The sequence below is a fragment of the Colletes gigas genome, unplaced genomic scaffold (genome assembly GCF_013123115.1).
Source record: "Colletes gigas isolate AHSC1104 unplaced genomic scaffold, ASM1312311v1 Colletes_gigas_Sc00011, whole genome shotgun sequence".
In the NCBI taxonomy this organism is placed as follows: domain Eukaryota; kingdom Metazoa; phylum Arthropoda; class Insecta; order Hymenoptera; family Colletidae; genus Colletes; species Colletes gigas.
The window spans coordinates 6,129,213-6,146,961 of record NW_025106640.1 but is presented as its reverse complement, the minus strand read 5'-3'; the positions used below and the strand labels follow the sequence as shown (position 1 = coordinate 6,146,961).

The 17,749-nt window shown below is 39.0% G+C and overlaps 3 protein-coding genes across 5 annotated transcripts in view; all 3 read left to right on the top strand.

Annotated features, from left to right (window-relative positions):
• Positions 1-83: 83 nt before the first annotated feature.
• LOC122398352 (solute carrier family 12 member 8) lies at positions 84-3,724 on the top strand. 2 transcript variants are annotated; one of them, XM_043398116.1, is made up of 11 exons: positions 84-326; positions 408-789; positions 860-1,040; positions 1,105-1,250; positions 1,311-1,542; positions 1,622-1,823; positions 1,888-2,122; positions 2,190-2,510; positions 2,584-2,742; positions 2,812-2,990; positions 3,072-3,724. In XM_043398116.1, exons 2-11 carry the CDS (start codon positions 583-585, stop codon positions 3,229-3,231), a joined length of 2,022 nt encoding a protein of 673 aa, XP_043254051.1. In that variant the 5' UTR covers positions 84-326; positions 408-582; the 3' UTR covers positions 3,232-3,724. The 2 variants fall into 2 exon arrangements, with proteins under 2 accessions (XP_043254051.1, XP_043254052.1); XM_043398117.1 differs by having other exon boundaries at positions 84-789.
• A 211-nt stretch (positions 3,725-3,935) lies between these two features.
• On the top strand, positions 3,936-6,994 carry LOC122398363 (elongator complex protein 3). Its single transcript, XM_043398145.1, has 10 exons — positions 3,936-4,146; positions 4,272-4,513; positions 4,584-4,787; positions 4,863-5,116; positions 5,195-5,384; positions 5,458-5,675; positions 5,737-5,997; positions 6,067-6,248; positions 6,323-6,439; positions 6,931-6,994. Exons 1-9 carry the CDS (start codon positions 4,128-4,130, stop codon positions 6,406-6,408), a joined length of 1,656 nt encoding a protein of 551 aa, XP_043254080.1. The 5' UTR covers positions 3,936-4,127; the 3' UTR covers positions 6,409-6,439; positions 6,931-6,994.
• LOC122398334 (TBC1 domain family member 1) overlaps positions 6,936-17,749 on the top strand; it is a 38,673-nt gene continuing 27,859 nt past the window's right edge. The window contains exon 1 of one of the 2 annotated variants that reach the window (XM_043398084.1): positions 6,936-7,068. The gene's annotated coding sequence lies outside the window, so the exon portion shown is untranslated. Of the gene's footprint in view, positions 7,069-9,304; positions 9,481-17,749 lie in introns of those variants that run through there. The other variant, XM_043398085.1, reaches the window with a different exon arrangement.

Genomic DNA, 17,749 nt, shown 5'->3' with positions numbered 1-17,749 from the left:
AACTAGTACAGTCAGTGTGCCCAGATTTGGCATAATTGAGTGCATCGACGGCGACACCAGTAACGACGAACTTCCTTAGCGTCTAACGGAGGCATGTTAGCGAATACCCGTTAGAAAAATAAAAAATGGTCGATCTATCCTGGAACACGTCACCAGTAGGTGATACATTTAAAGCGATAAGGGTGATATAAGGTGGGAAATAAACCGAAGAAGATGCATTTTCCAAATTACGATATCAATGTGAAGGCCTACAATATTTATCGCTTCGTTTAAATGCAGGAATTGTATTCTAACCTGTCCCAATAAATATTATCAACAAACACTAAGTATATCTAATATATTTTCACTTGCTATTACTGTAAAATAACTCGCTGATTTGATCATGGTCGCATAAAACTTTTCTTTAGAAGTATTGGAAAAACACTTTGTACTTCTGTAACCAATTCAGAGATGAAGATACTTGGAATAAACCTTTGTCATTATCTGCCAAGTTTGCTGCTTCTATAAAGCTGGAATTGAAAATAGGAGACTGGATATAATTGTTAACAAGAAGTATTATATTATAAAAAATACTGCGTTCGTATGAAAGAAACTATGGAGTCAAATGAAAGAAAAGAATTACCAAATGGAAATACCACGAACAATAGGGACATAGATTGGTCCAGATATGGTTTACACAATACAGAAATGCAAAGAAACAATGAAACACGGAGGAATAATGGAGAGTATGAAGAACTTGGACCTGAAATGTATCAAACTGGAGCAAATGAATTGTTTGCGCAAGAATATGTAAGCAAGTATATGAGAATGTAATTACACTAATGCTCTTGTTTCCCTCTTGAAATATGTATCTTTTCAGAGTTCTGATCCTTGGTGGAAATCAAACTTTTTCATTTCTCAACCTGTACTATTTGGAACATGGGATGGTGTATTTACATCTTGTCTTATCAACATCTTCGGAGTTATTGTATTTTTAAGATCAGGATGGATTGTAGGACAAGCTGGTGTTCTTAATGCTATACTAATAATCTTGTCTACAGGTAATAACAATAGTACTTTTAAATATTGATAATTATACAATGATATATTTTATAATTGTTTCAGTGTGTATAGCATTAGTGACTGTGCTGTCTGCTGTGGGAATATGCGAACGATGTAGAGTAGAAAGTGGAGGAGTGTACTTTTTATTGTCACACGTGTTGGGATCAAGATCTGGTGGATCTATAGGATTACTGTACTGTTTCGGACAGGTAAGATAATTTATACCGCGATAACATTATTCAAAGGTGTACTTTGAAACTTTCTTTTAGGCAGTGGGTTGTGCACTGAACGTTCTAGGTTTTGGAGAATCTATGGCTGGTCTGGTAGGCTTAGAATCTGCTTGGGCAGAACGTGGTTTTGCTTGTGCGGCTGTTATCTTGTTGTCTATTATCAATGTTGCCGGCGTCAAGTGGGTTATAAAACTCCAATTCATTTTGTTGTTAATTTTACTTCTGGCCGGGGTAGATTTTATAGTTGGAAGCTTTACACACGTGGATGTTGGTAAGATGACATACTATTATTTGCGAAACACCCTGTATTTAGTGCTAACTTATAACACGTGATTTTCTGAATATCATAGAGGCTGGTTTCGAGGGTTGGTTGTCAGGAAATTTAAGAAACAATACGTTCCCTTACTACCAAAATGGATACAGCTGGTTTACAGTTTTTGGAGTATTCTTTCCCACAGTAACTGGCGTTTTAGCTGGTATTAATATGAGTGGAGATCTGAGGCATCCATCCACTGATATTCCCAATGGCACCTTAGCTGCAGTAGGAACCGGGTAAAAATCATAATTAATCGTACATCGTTATAATATTAATTACAAATCGTCAATTTAATTTCAGAACGGTTTTGTATCTATGCTTTATAATGTTTCTTGCGGCAACTTGTACCCGTAACACTCTTCTTACGAACTTTATGATCGCGTCAACGGTATCAGCGATTTCAGTATTGCTGTTGGCAGGTCTTTACGTGTCGTCGTTTAGCAGTTGTTTAGGTGCTATGTACGGCACGCCTCGTGTTCTTCAGTCTATTGCTAGTCAAAATGTTATACCGGGAATGAGTTGTTTGCAAAGAGGGGTGAGCATATTTCTGTAATTTATTACAAGAACTAAATAACTGTATTAAAATTGTACAAATATTTCAGAGAGGACCGAACAAGGTACCTATATACGCAATGTTAGTGGTCGCCGTTGTTACATTGACATTCATTATTACTGGTCAGATTAACACACTCGCTCCAATTGTTACAATGCCTTTTCTCTTGACGTATGCATGCTTAGATTACGCGTATTTCGCTCTCGCGCAAACATTCGATATACAACTGACTCGAGAACAGAGATTTCGCACACAATCTCCGACGTTTGATCGTAATTATGGCTATACGAGTAGAAATAATTCGTTAACAGATACGAATAACGATTTGGATAATTTGTTTCCCGAAAGAATAAGGCATAAAAATCTTATCGTAAGTATATGCGTATATTTGAATGATTATTGTATTATGATAAAATGAAAAAATATTCTTCGATTATTCGCAGAGAAATCCCAGCACTGAAAGTAATGTCTACATAGATTCTTCGCCAAGTGTCGATGAAAACGGTAGTGTTGTGGAAAACTCTGAACGAAAAGTTCACATTCATAATAAGTTAGGAAATTGGTACAGTCCTTTGTGTAATAGATGGCTTTCGCTGTTAGGAGTAAGTTTCTGTCCTGAAAGTCCTGAACCCTTTTCACAAATTCAGTTTTAACAAGTATTTATCTTACAGTGCCTCGTAAAATTGCTTATTATGTTTCTTGTTCATTGGGGATACGCTATTGCAAATATTGTCGTCGTTTTTCTCGTTTGGAGTTACGTGGGCCATGCGAATCCTGCTGTTAAGCCAGGTGTTTCATCCGAATTTAAATTCTGTAATTGGCTGAAGACGTCATTATTAAGGCTTATGGGGTATTTATTATTGGCATCATTACAATAATTTTCTGGTGAAATATCTTTAGGAAATGTGAAACACTTGTTTCTTAATTTTAGGAGAAAAGTGTATGACTATGAACAAATTGTTGTTACACCTGCTCACCCGGGTGTCGAAACATGTTCGGCCCAATTGAACGAGGAAAATGAAGATTTTGCTGGTAGGCGAAGATACCATCAAACAGCTACTGTTACGGGACAATATGTCAGTGTCGAGTGAATGTAAAATACCGAAAGATAATTTAGAAACATGTCTGATTAATGATGATTGTAATAATCAGGAAGAATCGTGTGGGAATCATATTAATTTCGTATCGTAGCCTACAATAAAATAATAGGAGCGTTGCAATTTCTAATGCTGTTAACCGCACAAAACTAGTCTAATTAAAAAAGAATTTCATATCTTAGGCACAAGGAATTTTTTGTAAAGTACAACAGAGTAGCCTTAAAAATACTAATCTATACAAGAAAAAAGGGTATATGCAGCTGAATTATACAAAGAAATGTTAACTTTTTCTAACAATTTATGTGATGTATACCAGATGCAGTTGAAATAATGTACTGCCAGAAGCATTTCGAAAATGCAGGGTCCATTTCTTCGCTGAATTATTTTAATAATTGTGTCTTGTAATGTGAGATTATTTATTCTTTTATAGTCCTACTATTTCGTAGTTAGGTTTTAATTGTAATACCGTAAATATCATATGAATGTATCCGAGAAGAAATAACATTTACGATATCATGCTATTTATAACGAATATTGTGTAAATATGTAGTGATATATATTTATATGCTATTTAACATTTTTATAAACGTCTCTGCAAAGGCGAGTATGTTATTAACAAAATACACAAATATAGATTGCTAGAGAATAATGTTTTTGGTAATCGCAAATGGACTTATATCATTTTCATACTTATCGAATTTTAAAAATCATAGGTGTCGCTGCTAGATGAGTCAAGTAGTTGCGAGTGCGAAGGTACATGGTACATGTGTCATTTCAGTAGGTTAACCTAAAATTGAATCTTCTTTTCGTAACAACAATAAGGCATTTTAAAGACAGACAGTTGAATAAACTATCATCGTTTGCGTGAAGTAGTTTTTAAAAATACCATCATGGTTAAAAAAAGAAGAGGTAGGTAGTATTACGATATGAAAATTTACGTTGTTATGTTTCGTTAACTATATACTGGTCCATTCATTTATTTAAAAAATAAATTCATATTTATTATTTTATGGTGACACTTTATTTCTTTTTAGAATTCAAAGAGAGTAAAGAGGAACGTATGGTTATGACAATCGGAGAAATTATACAGGAACTACTGAAAGCGCACGCAGAAAATCGAGACATTGATTTAAATAAACTAAAAACTCGAATCGCTTCTAAATATGGGTTAGAAAATTCACCCAGATTGGTCGATATTATAGCAGCTGTACCTATCGACGCTAGAAGCATATTAGTACCAAAGTTGAAGGCAAAGCCGATTAGGACTGCTAGCGGCGTTAGTATCTTAACGTATTGTAATTTGCAAAGGAAATAGTAATTAACAAAGCTGTTACTAAACTTAACAGATAGCGGTTGTAGCTGTTATGTGCAAGCCACACAGGTGTCCTCATATTAACATGACAGGAAACATTTGCGTCTATTGCCCCGGTGGACCTGATTCAGATTTTGAGTATTCTACTCAATCGTACACTGGATACGAGCCCACATCTATGAGGGCGATTCGCGCAAGATATAATCCATTTTTACAGACACGGCATCGCGTCGAACAGGTGAAACCAAAAACTAGTGAAACATTTGTATATAAATAGAATTTCGCTACACAATGATGTTAAATATTGTTACAGCTAAAACAACTAGGGCACAGCGTAGATAAAATCGAATTCATTGTTATGGGAGGTACTTTCATGTCTTTGCCAGAAGACTACAGAGATTTTTTTATTCGAAATTTACACGATGCATTGTCCGGACACGTCAGTAGCAACGTCGACGAAGCAGTAAAATACTCCGAAAGAAGCAAAACGAAGTGTATTGGAATCACTATAGAAACACGACCCGATTATTGCCTTAAAAAACATCTCTCTGATATGTTGCGTTACGGGTACGTGTAATACAGAATCATTTATGATAACAAGTTTTAATTCCTTTAATTTTAAGTTTGAGAAAATATTTCATATAGGTGTACTCGTTTAGAAATTGGCGTACAATCTGTGTACGAAGACATAGCTCGAGATACTAATAGAGGGCACACTGTACGTGCAGTATCCGAGAGTTTTCAGTTATCAAAAGATGCTGGCTTTAAAGTAATAGCACACATGATGCCGGATTTACCAAATGTGGACATTGAAAGAGACATTAATCAATTCATTGTGAGTCGTAATTTTGTTATTAGTTATTGTCTCTCCACTATTTTGCGCAGTTTCAAATTTTTAAAATTTTTAGGAATTTTTTGAAAACCCGGCTTTTAGAGCAGATGGTCTAAAGATTTATCCGACATTAGTTATACGTGGTACTGGTTTGTACGAATTATGGAAAACTGGAAGGTATAAAAGTTATCCTCCAAGTGTTTTAATTGATCTTATAGCCCGTATTTTGGCACTGATACCACCTTGGACACGCGTATATCGTGTACAGCGAGACATACCTATGCCTTTAGTTAGGTAATTTTAATTATGATTCTGTTAATATTTCCTTATACTTGTACTTTATATATATATATAGTTCAGGCGTAGAGCACGGGAATTTACGTGAATTAGCATTAGCGAAAATGAAGGATTTGGGAGTCGATTGCCGTGATGTAAGAACTCGAGAAGTGGGAATTCAAGAAATACATCATAAAGTACAGCCTTATGAAGTAGAACTTATACGACGCGATTATGTTGCAAATGGTGGGTGGGAAACATTTTTGTCGTACGAAGATCCTACACAGGATATTTTGGTTGGTTTACTGAGATTGAGAAAATGCTCCAGTGAGACTTTTAGGTAAAGTATCATTTATTTGAAAATCTTTAAAACGGAATAACTGTATTGCTAATCAATTGATTTTTGCAGGCCAGAACTTAAAGATAAATGTTCTATAGTCAGAGAACTTCATGTGTATGGCAGTGTAGTACCTGTAAATGCTCGTGATCCTACAAAATTTCAGCACCAAGGTTTCGGAATGCTATTAATGGAAGAAGCTGAAAGGATAGCAAGAGAGGAGCATCAATCTCATAAGATTTCCGTTATATCAGGTACAAGTAGAAATGAAATAGCTATTTTTCATTATTTTACGTTTGCAAGAACCATTGTAACAACTATTTTCTAGGCGTTGGGACACGGAACTATTACAGAAAGATGGGTTACGAACTCGACGGTCCATACATGTCTAAAATGTTGGTAGATTGCAAATAAACTTCGATCACGTGCATAGAATAAGAAACATGTAATTATTTTTCTTATCCTTTGTTACGAACAACCGTAACAGTCTTTCTATCAATAAAGAGAAACCGATACTTTGATGTAAATTGTGCTATAATATAAAATGATAACGTATCCGTTATCGATCGTTTTATCAATCGTGTAACGTAATCGCGTGCATGTACTTGAACACACACACACATACGCTTATCAAGTGTTTTAAGTTTCGAGTTTTCATTGTCTTAAAAACTTTGAATCATTTGAAAGCTGAAATTCGAACGACCCGATCCTGATTATCACTATGGGATCCCCTCCTCTTTACGCGCCACCTGCAGTCACGAGTCGGAGAGAGAGTAAACAAAAGCGACTCGCATTCGTGACACCGCTGTCGATCGGTGAACATCGTGATCTCGTTGAAGCGGTTCGCGTTGTGATGTGTGTTTGTTCAAATTCGACTCTACCGCGAACGCGCAATTCGGCAATAACGAATTACGGCGTGTTTGTTCAACGTTTTAGCATCCGTACAACGAGAACGAGGATGTCGAGCAAAGAGTGGATCGGTGAACGCTAGATGCGAGGACATTTTGGAGAAATCTTGTCAGGCGGTTTCCGAAGGGAAGCGGACGAAGTATCCTGGCGCCAAATCGTGAAAAGGTAAGGGAATTACACGAAATTACGAACATTGATTGATATTTAGGTTAGGTTCTAGGTTAAAATTTATTTCTCGTGTTTTTACCCGGTCGTTTCATTGCCCGACAAAGACCACTGCTTTCTCGGTGGTTTTGAAATTTCGTTCGTGTTTCTGTTTCGCACTGTAAATGTAACATATTGTAGCAGCGTGTACGCGATTTGACGTTCTGTTGAAAGATTCAGTGTTTTGGATAGTTGCACATTGCATCGTTAGCGAAGTTACGCTGTGCATAACGTTACAGTGTTATGTAAACAAAAAGGGAAACTCCTCCGACATTCGCGATTACGATATACATATGTACGTAATCCTGTTCTGCTATGGTCTTCGTCAGGGATGGACAAAATTTTATTTATTTCATTGGTGTTCGGTACATACTTGATAATGGATTGTTTAGATCTTGCACACGTTTCTAAAACTCACATCCTTTAAACGTTTGCAAGTAATTTATTGGAAGGCCAAGTTTACAAACATGGAGAAACGTAATAATTGTTAACGATAAAAAGGAATGCAGTTAAAGGTCTTTTAGAAACATTGGCTTTAACAGTTGAAGTTATTTGCACGATGTTTTCTATCAGTCCGCGAATCTGATTATATTTCATTGAGTCATTGAAATTCGCAACTCGAAAAGATTGCCTTTGTTTTGTTGCACTTAGTCAGGTAGAAAGATGATATCTTTCAATCGCGAAAGATAAATCGACAGCTAATGCAGCATACATACAAGCACACAGAAATTTATTGACATCGGAATCTTTATATTAGACTTTGCAAAATGTTTTTGTCTGATATTAAAAAATTCAAAAGTCAGGTTAGGCGACACACGGATGAAAAGCAATCTTAATAACATTCACGGTTACATAATTATTATTTACATCGTAGTAGCGTTCGAAAATATTTCGTACAGGAAAACCATAGATTCACGAAGGGGGAAATTCCTGAAAGGATCAGTATACTTGTAAGGAGATAGATGGCGGAATGGTTAGCGCGTTAGTCTGTTATTTGCAATAACAGAGGTCGAACAAGGAGAGGTCGCACCTGTAGGATCAACGATTTCATTCGAACATTTTCCGATGATTTCGGAGCAAATTACGAGCTTTTCTTCGCCAATGTTCGTTAGTTACGAACAGAATTAATGTAACAGTTCTCGTTATTTAATTAGACAAACTTAACACTAGATTGCCCGAGGAAGTAATTTTGACTGCTTTTTAATTTCAATTAGAAAAACAATTATGTATATAATGACACAATTTCTTAGAATTTTGTGACTTTTTGCACAACATATAAATGCGTTTATTAATAATTGTAGTTACCTCCCCCCTCCTTCATTCCCGGTATATGTGTTATACCTATATCGCCCAAAAGCAGGACGATATCATTTTGACTGCTTGGGAAATTTTAAATAATCAAATGACTCTTATTATTGAATTGTGTAAATTTCTTATATGACCAGTTCGACTCTGTATTGAAATAACAGTTTTCATTTTTTTTCGATTACCAACACATGATAACATACAAGTACATGATAAATTGTCGATTTGGGCGTACCTAACCCAGACCTAACCCAGACATAACCCAGACATAACCCAGACATAACTCAGACCTATTGATAAATTTCAGTTTCTCAATAAGCTAAAGTAGTACTTGTTATTCGAATCTTTATGCAGTGATACTTGTTCTAACAAGTTGTTTATTTTATTTCTGCGCCCTAAATTCATAATATTAAAAATTAATTTTAAACAAATTTCTTTACACATCAGTTAGTCTTTCACAATGCACTTTGACTGCTTTTGGGCAATATTGGTATATACTAAGTTTCAGTCTTTCTAGTGTTAAAGTAACAATGTTATCGTCGAGTTACATCATTCTAATTACCGATCGAAATCCATGATAAGTTCTGGTCGAACGATAATTCTTTCGCGCGTGAACACGTTACGGGCGTTCATTGTATCGTGCCTACGTGTTGCATTCTCCGATAATGTGTATCGCGTGTGTCTATCGTGGTCCACGAAAAACACGTTGTGTTTCGCGATAGTTTTGGCTCGATGCTCACGATATATTCGCAAAGTGGCCGCGAGTCATGAATTCGTCTCCGACCAGCCAATTGGACGACTCGCGATCTATAGTAAATATCCGGCTACTATTATTAAGTTTGTCCTTAACGATCGTTACGAGTATCGTCTCGCAACCATTAGCTCCCGTTGTACGAATGGCACCGGAGCGGTTCGCGAACCTCGCGAAGTTATCGGTTCGGGATCTTATGACGGCGGTGTGTTTACGTCATTCGTGTTAAGTGCCTTTAGGATTCGTGCGAAAGTCTGCCGGGAATATAGCCATCGCGACGATCCTGAGGAAACATCGTTGTCGCGAAGTATCGCTAGGTAAGCTTCAACGAGTTGCAAAACCAGTGTCGTAGAATAGTTATAATGACAGTGCACGTAACAATATAAATATACAGGACGAATTGCGTGCTATGTTACAAGCTGCTTTCTCGAAGCCATTAGTAATATTGACAAAATTTCGTTTGAACATCGTAACAGTGGATGGGACCCTTTTATATCACATACGGGGTACTGAAGGGAGGGGGGGGGGGGTGATACTCTAGCGTGTTAGAGGGCACGATTCCGCCTTCTGTCAAGTAGAATGTTATATAAACTTGGTACACGGTTCCTGAAAAAATACCTTGACGCGATTCAAACATTAATACAAGGGTTATGAACGAATTCTATTGCTTTTTAGTAAGCTGATACGAGCTTCGAGTGAACTTATATCGGAAACATTATATTTAGAACGACTTGGCGTGAAGTTCGCGTTTCTGGATATTCTTCCTGATGAATCATCTTAACGCGACATGTATCTTGTATTTTCGAAACGTGTATTCAGGATCGTGACAAGACAGGAGCAAAAAGGGCACGTGCTCCTGGCCACTGCGTTACGAAGACGCTGATTGCTATAATTAAAACTCTTTTTTTCATTTCAGTTTAGATAACGTGGAAGAGGCGCCAAAACGTCTAGGCGCGGCCCTGCGTGCGTGCGGTCGCGGGGCACAGAAAGTCCTGTGTGCGTATTTGCCGTTACGAATCGTTCGTAAATGTTTCAAATTATTGTTAATTACACTTTTTACGTAAATGCGACTGGCTCATTGTATCGACAGATAACGAAGTACTGCCCCGAGGGGTACTTAATACGCGTTAAAGCGAACGTACTCGCGTATTACCATACCGCTGTTTATTCAAATAACACGTTATACACACAACGACTTACAGCGAGAATTTCTAGTATCGGGTTCGTACGCCTACGCCGAGCTAGATAAGAGATCGATATATCTGTACGATTTTAAAAGTGGAACGCACCACGGCAATTAAGTCCAAACGTGTTTGCTTACTTCGACAAACGGTGGTGACGTTGTGCTAGCCGAATGATCGAGGGACGCCGGCTTTCGTAATATTCGAGGAAACAAAAAGTTAAAGAGCTCTAGTTTCCGCGTATATAAAATAACGATTAAAATAATACTTAGGATTGCTTTTGTTGTCGAATCAAAGTAACGGTGTCAAAATTGTTGCATATGTGGCGCCGCCTCCCATGCTCGCCACCAGAGGGGTCGCGCTCTCACAAGCGCTCGACCGACTCCTCGGTTGCTATATATACGATCCTCGACCGACTTCCTAATACCCCACTCGTTTAAGGCAGGGCCTGTTAGGAAGCCTTATTTGATGAGTCCTACTAGCCAGGCCCGGCGAAACGCCGCCACCTCCTCCTCCTTTCCTTTTCTGTCTTACGATTCTCACGAATTCCTACCCGCAACAGAGCAGCAACGCCACACATATAAAAATTACAATTGCAAAATCCTACCTCGGCGTGTTGCAGTTTGAAGCAACCATCCGAGAATAGGCTCGTTACTCGCATCCTTCGTCTCGTTTTACGTTCCCCCTTCAGGATTCTTTTTCGACATTATGCGCAGACGTACTCGAATTTGCATCTTTGTTCAGCGAGAGAAGTAGCTCGTCGGTGCATTTACCAGGAATGCACGTTGTTATGCCTGCACGCCTACATGCCGGCCAGATAAGACGTCGACATGTGCGCTGGAACATTGCCGGAAAGTGGGACACTCCTGGTTGACCATGAATTTCTTGCTAAGCTTCACGGATTTACGCTTTAACCGTCGTGTATCGTGTTCCATGGAATCTAGACGGAATTAATTCGGGGATTAATTCGAGCCCGACGCCTTCCAACGACATTTAACCGTAATTTTTTAACCAACTCGTTACTATCATCGACGACGCGGTTAACGATAGAATTTGATCCAAATCTTCTAAAAATTAATCGCGCATTACTCGACACCAAAGAGATTTATATAAATATTGTTGATCGTCGATTCTTATTTTGAAGGTGCAGAACACAAATGGACGTCGATTGAGAACCGCTGTAGCAAGTAAATCTGAAGTTTGATGGACACTGTCCAATTGCTCGACACAGATCGATACCCATCGATACAGAGGTGAAACTCAATTCCGTGATGAAATTGGAACGTCATACTGATTGTTGATTGTTCATTGTGCAAAGTTATCGGGACTTTGCGCGTACATTGCATTTAACGCGTGATTCCTGCCGATGGGTAATAATACTATAACGTCTTTGTAGTTACTTGACATAGAAATTCCTCAAACATATTTCCACGTATATTTCGGTAACTGATAAACTTGAGTACTTGTGCATATCTAGCAAAGTGAACTACAGAGTGATAGCGCGTTAAGTAATCTTTTTAATTTGCGTAATTAAATAGTAATAGTTCTTGTACAAAGTATTGTGGCGTCGCCTCCCATGCTCGCCACCAGAGGGGTCGTGCTCTCACAAGCGCTCGACCGACCCCTCGATCGCTATATGTACAATCCTCGACTGATATCCCAATATCCCAGTCTTCTAAGGCAGGTCCACCACAGTATCATTTTTCAGTCAACAATATACATATTCGTATAAGCATAATGATAGCGCCCCCTACCAAGCCTGTACTTTCGAAGTTAAGGAAAAAGAAAAGTATGGCTGGACCATTGGAACGAAATGGACGACGGTGCTTCTTTATCGCGAAAGATGGATCGTGATAAACGCGATAGGATGAGAATACTTTCAGGTGGTGGGTCGCACGAGCAAAGGAGGGTAGACGAGTACGTGGGAACCCATGTAATCTCGCGTGACATATTTTAATCACAATAAATTACGTGTCGGGTGGTAATGTACACACCGGCGATAAATAACGCGGCCCAACGTGTTTGTGTACCTCGTAAAAAATTATTTAATAAAGGCAGGCACGAAAGTATGCCGGTATTCGTTTCCCAGAACGGGCGAGAACGCGCGAAATTGTTCGCGACGCGCAGCGGCCGAAATTACATTTTTAAAAAACACTTTAGAAGCGTTTAAAAATATTTAACGGATCTGGTCCGTGGCGGATTAAATTGCCTTTGTTTTTTTAGAATCGCACACGACATATTTTGATAATTACCCCGTGAGTTTGTTGAGTGGTATGTTACCAACAGTAGTAATTACGAGTGCAGTACACTTTTTAGGCTCGAGAGGGCGGAATTGCATTTTCGTTACCTTCCCGCGGGGAGCTCGGAACGAAGATTCTCTTATTTTTCGTCGACGTTGCTTTTCTCGTAAGAAAATAAAGAATGTGTCGGTTAGTTGCGACGATGACTTCTCGAGCCCCTTCAATGTCGGCGTTTTCGATATTCCGAGAAACGCTTCTTCCCGACGAATTCGAGCGTGCCAAATTGTTCCACGCGCGATGCATCCAGCGCCCGATTGCTTCTTCGAGCGATGAAGTTTCCCCGGTATCGGCATTCGTTGTACACGTGCACCGGTTATGTAATACGCACGATGCACTCGCTTATGCACGTAAGTATCTGTTTCTATTTTCGGCGGGTCCGCGGGGATACGTTTCGCGAACGAAAGACCGATCGACGGGCAACGTAAACCGTGGTAACAATATTTATTCCCGTCTGAAACGTAGCTAACCGATTCATGTAGGTATATGTTTAACGTTTTTAACCCTGGCCGACGTATCAAATGACAAATAGGCTCTCTCGTGTGCTTTGCCGTTGAACTCTCGCGTGAAACCAACTTGGAAACGTCGATAAACGAGAATTACAATTCCAACTGCACACGCTCGCCCAAAAAAGACGTTACAACTGTTTTCAAGCACCGGTTTATAGGTTAGATTTTGCAGAAAGGGTAAATGCGAAGTAACGATTCAAAAATAACGGTCGTCTAAATGTAACAGGTGCAGGGGATTAAATTCGTTTCAATGTTAATAAACTGAGTCGTTGGCAGGGATTCGGTAAACAAACGCATCTACGCGAGGCTCTTTGTTTTAACCTGAAACGACGGCTTGACATTTGTTCCATAACTCGAAGGACATTTCTCGGAAACGTACGTCCACATGGTCAATTGCACAGTTGACTCTTGGCTCTTGTCGCATTCTGAGCGACGTACGCCACGATACCTCCGTTAATAAGAGGAGGAGGCAGTCGGAATTACCGATTACGTGTCCCCGTTGTATTCTCAAGATCGTTGCGTTTTGCATTCGACTTCGTTCGAACGTTTCGGGAAGGGTTTCAATTCTCTTTAAAGCCATGGGGGGAGACATTTATATTCTGTTTTCGTGAGATGTCCGATTCATATTCGTAAAGATGGACTAAATTCGAGGTTAGGTTAACGTTCGTGTACGGGCCACGGTATTCCTCGCAAGTTTAAATGCGAAAGGTTAAGAAAAGAAGTAAAATGGTACGTGGGCTTGAACAAATATATCTTACACGTTATCCGTGGCATAACATTTCCGTTATTATTATGCAACTCTTATTTATAGGCTCGCGATATTTGATTATCCCGAAGACGAGTTGAAACGTCGAATAATAAACAGCCTGTTTAAGACTGGCAATTAGGCATTCCTTTTTTATCGTATCGACTCGCATAATTTGTAATATTAGCATTGTTATTTCTGCGAATCGGATCGCTTTCGGCGTGTATCATATATTTCGAGCACCATTGTGTAATTACGAGTCAGAACGCGACACTGGCATGCGATAATCCAGCGATAGCGAATCGAATTACTAGCAGCCCGTACGGTAGTTCTTCGAATTGTCCCTGTGCATGTGTTTTTTTTCTTCTTTTCGTTTGATTACTGCGGTTCTTCTTTTCAACGTGTACGGTTCTGTTTTCTCTGCGTTATTAACCCTCTTCTTTAGCCGCGTCCTCGTTTGAAGCCGACCAAGTACCGTCGAGTGCCGTCCTCTAATGGCGTGCACACGAGAGAACCGACGCATCATAACACGCGGGGACGAGCCCTGGAAGGGAAAAAGAAAAAAATACGTTCGGTCGCCACAGTGTCGTGTTCAACCGTGTTTACCATGCGTCAGGGCTTCTTATCGGGACACAATGTGTCGCGTGTATTGGAACTCGGATCAAAAATCTTAGCTTCCGATCCAGAGCTTCGATCCGCGTGCAATTCGATAACGTTTCCCATGATACGGTTATATGTAATCGCACGATAATTATCGTTCAATTAATTTTTATTCAAATCTATCACCTTTACGTACGAGCAAAAAAAGAACGTGGGAACGGTACTTCCGTTATGAATTTGCATATGTACCGTTTCGCCTAGCTATTTTCCCATGAGTTTCAATTAGAATTTTTTTTATAACTGAATCTTGACTTTTATCGCCGAGAATGAAGAACGAATCCTTGACTCGGTGCATGATACTTTAATGGGAGAGCTTTAGAGGCCAAAATAAGACGAAAATAAGTTATTAACAAAATTAAATTACAAAATTTCTAATCATTCACGGAAAAATTATTATCGGTGCAGGGGTCGATTACAATCATATTTTGTGAATAGCCATACCCTCGAATTCCTACCCATTTTCGAGAAAAAACTTCGAGAAGATATGAAATTCTTCGACAAAATTAAAAAATTTCAAATCGTTCTGAAAAAATTATTATCGGTGCAGGGGTAGATTACAATCATTTTTGGTCATTACACATACCCACGAATTCCTATCCACTTCCTAGGAAAAAATTCGAGAAGATGTGAAGTTTTTCGACAAAATTTAAAAATTTCAAATCGTTTTAAAAAAAATATTTTTAGTTGCAGGGGTCAATTACAATCATTTTTCGTGAGTAGCCATACCCTCGAAATCCTACCCATTTTCGAGAAAAAAATTCGGGAATATATGAAATTCTTCGACAAAATTAAAAAATTTCAAATTGTTGTAAAAAAAATATTTTTAGTTGCAGGGGTCAATTACAATCATTTGTCGTGAGTAGACATACCCTCGAAATCCTACCCACTTTCGAGAAAAAAATTCGAGAAGGTATGAAGTTTTTCGACAAAATTAAAAAATTTCAAATCGTTTTAAAAAAAATATTTTTAGTTGCAGGGGTCAATTACAATCATTTTTCGTGAGTAGCCATACCCTCGAAATCCTACCCATTTTCGAGAAAAAAATTCGGGAATATATGAAATTCTTCGACAAAATTAAAAAATTTCAAATCGTTTTAAAAAAATTATCTTCGGTTGCGGGGGTCAATTACAATCATTTTTGGTGAATAGCCATATCCTCGAAATCCTACCCACTTTCGAGAAAAAAATTCGGGAATATATGAAATTCTTCATCAAAATTAAAAAATTTCAAATCGTTTTAAAAAAATGATCTTCGGTTGCGGAGGTCAATTACAATCATTTTTTGTGAATACACATACCCCCGATATCCTACCCATTTTCGAGAAAAAAATTCTTTACGGAAAATATACTGTGTGGCCGGAAATGTTTCTATAACTTTTTAACGAAGCTTCAATCAACAAATTAGTATCCTTGATTTTCGTCTTATTTTGGCTTCTAGAATCTCTCTTGTAAGCTTGAAACGCGAACGGGAATATTTCCCCGATCGGTTGGCAACGCGTTGTTCGTTCTGCGAATACTTTTTACATACGTTGTTGGTAATGTTATTCACGAGACGCGTGAACTTGTACCAGTTCTTCGACCCTTGAAATACGAACTTGTACAATGGTATCTAATATGCTAAACGAAGAATTACGAGTCGTACTGTGAGAATCGTGGATTCCTCGCTACGCTTCGGTGCAAGGAAACACCACACGATGCGCGCGTACAGCAAACTTTGCGGAAGGGGGTTAATTAACGTACCAGGGCCGGCGCGGTTACACGAAATAAGAAGACACGACGTCGACCTCTTTACTTGGTGTCTGCAGTCGTAATGTCCATATGGAAACGACTTACCAGTAAACTGGTCGCATTTACAATTAATCTCGCGAATCAAGATAAATTTCATAAAAGTTCGACGACTATTATTCAACAATAATTTCGCAATAAATAATAATAATTATCATTCGAATAAACGCGTTGAACTCGTAAGAATTTAAAGTATACAACGATCGCGAAGCTTTTCTTACTTCTATTCTTGTCCCGTATCACGAGCCCTTATCAATCGACCGAGGTTATTGCATTATTTAAGACATTGTGCCTCGTTAAAGCAGAAGGGATTGTCGAGATTATCAAGCACTTCAAGTAGCGTCCTTGACTGATGCATTCTCGGGAGCGCAGAATTTTAATACCAAAGATACGTCGCTAACAGTTTAATCACGTTCCCTTCATCGATTTTGTGTTACGCGAGCCCGATAACAGCCGCCATCCACCCCGGCTTTCCTTTTACTTGTTGAGCGTTCTATTTGCACAATAGAAATCGTGCAGCCGCCAGGGTTAATCGAGCCTCCTCATTAAACGCTCCGCCGGGACTCGCGGGACTATTATAATCGATCGACGATCAACGATCGGTGCAAGCTTTTCAGCGGGTTGTTCTTTCATTAAACGAATTCGCTAATTACGCGGTACGCGATGCGACGTTTATTTCGCGCTGGAACATCTGAAACAGATTCCGAATCGATGCGCGTGATCGAAGACTTCCTTGAAAACGTTCTCTTCTCTTTGATTAATCGTCGGAAAATGAAGTATTGTAATAAACCGCGTTATCAGTGTCTGGTCTCACCCTCTTTCCTTGAAAGTTATTTCTGACACAGAAATCATTATTACGTTGCACGCATCGCTGGTGAAAATTGCAAGTACACAGCGGGCACGCTTTCAGACATATTATCGCGCCCGAATAAATGTCGTAATAGAATATTGTACGAGCAATATCCCGTTATTAAACGCGACCTAATTTAATTTCTCGACATCGCAGATATTTTGTCGCGTACAAACGTTGGCCAATAACGTTCCATAAATCGCCGTTAATTGCGCGAAACGTCGTTGGAACGTTGCAAGAGATCGCGCGTTGCGTGGAAATCGACGGAAACGCGGCTCCGGGTGTCATTGGCCGCCAAAACGAAATTCTGCTTTACGCAATAATCGTTATTATGCAATCACAATAGGAAAACGGAACGAAAGGACCTTTCATGGTTCATTGGCACGCGCTGGTATTCTTATTGCATTCCGTGGGCATAGTCGCCCCGGATACTGTTACTGCGGCTGTGCACACTAAACTGTTCAACGCCATGTTGGTGAACCTTGCACAATCCGGTATCCGCTACAATTACATTTTTCTCGTTTCACTCGTTACCCATCGAGCGTGCTTAATTCTACGG

Bases quoted from the DNA above. Each gene is read 5' to 3' on its own strand.
- LOC122398352 (XM_043398116.1), top strand. From the start codon at position 583: ATGAAAGAAACTATGGAGTCAAATGAAAGAAAAGAATTACCAAATGGA. The intron at 1,824-1,887 runs GTAAAAATCATA...ATTTAATTTCAG, and splicing joins TTAGCTGCAGTAGGAACCGG to AACGGTTTTGTATCTATGCT. The intron at 2,991-3,071 runs GTATTTATTATT...TCTTAATTTTAG, and splicing joins TCATTATTAAGGCTTATGGG to GAGAAAAGTGTATGACTATG.
- LOC122398363 (XM_043398145.1), top strand. The intron at 5,676-5,736 runs GTAATTTTAATT...ATATATATATAG, and splicing joins ATACCTATGCCTTTAGTTAG to TTCAGGCGTAGAGCACGGGA. The intron at 6,249-6,322 runs GTACAAGTAGAA...ACTATTTTCTAG, and splicing joins TAAGATTTCCGTTATATCAG to GCGTTGGGACACGGAACTAT.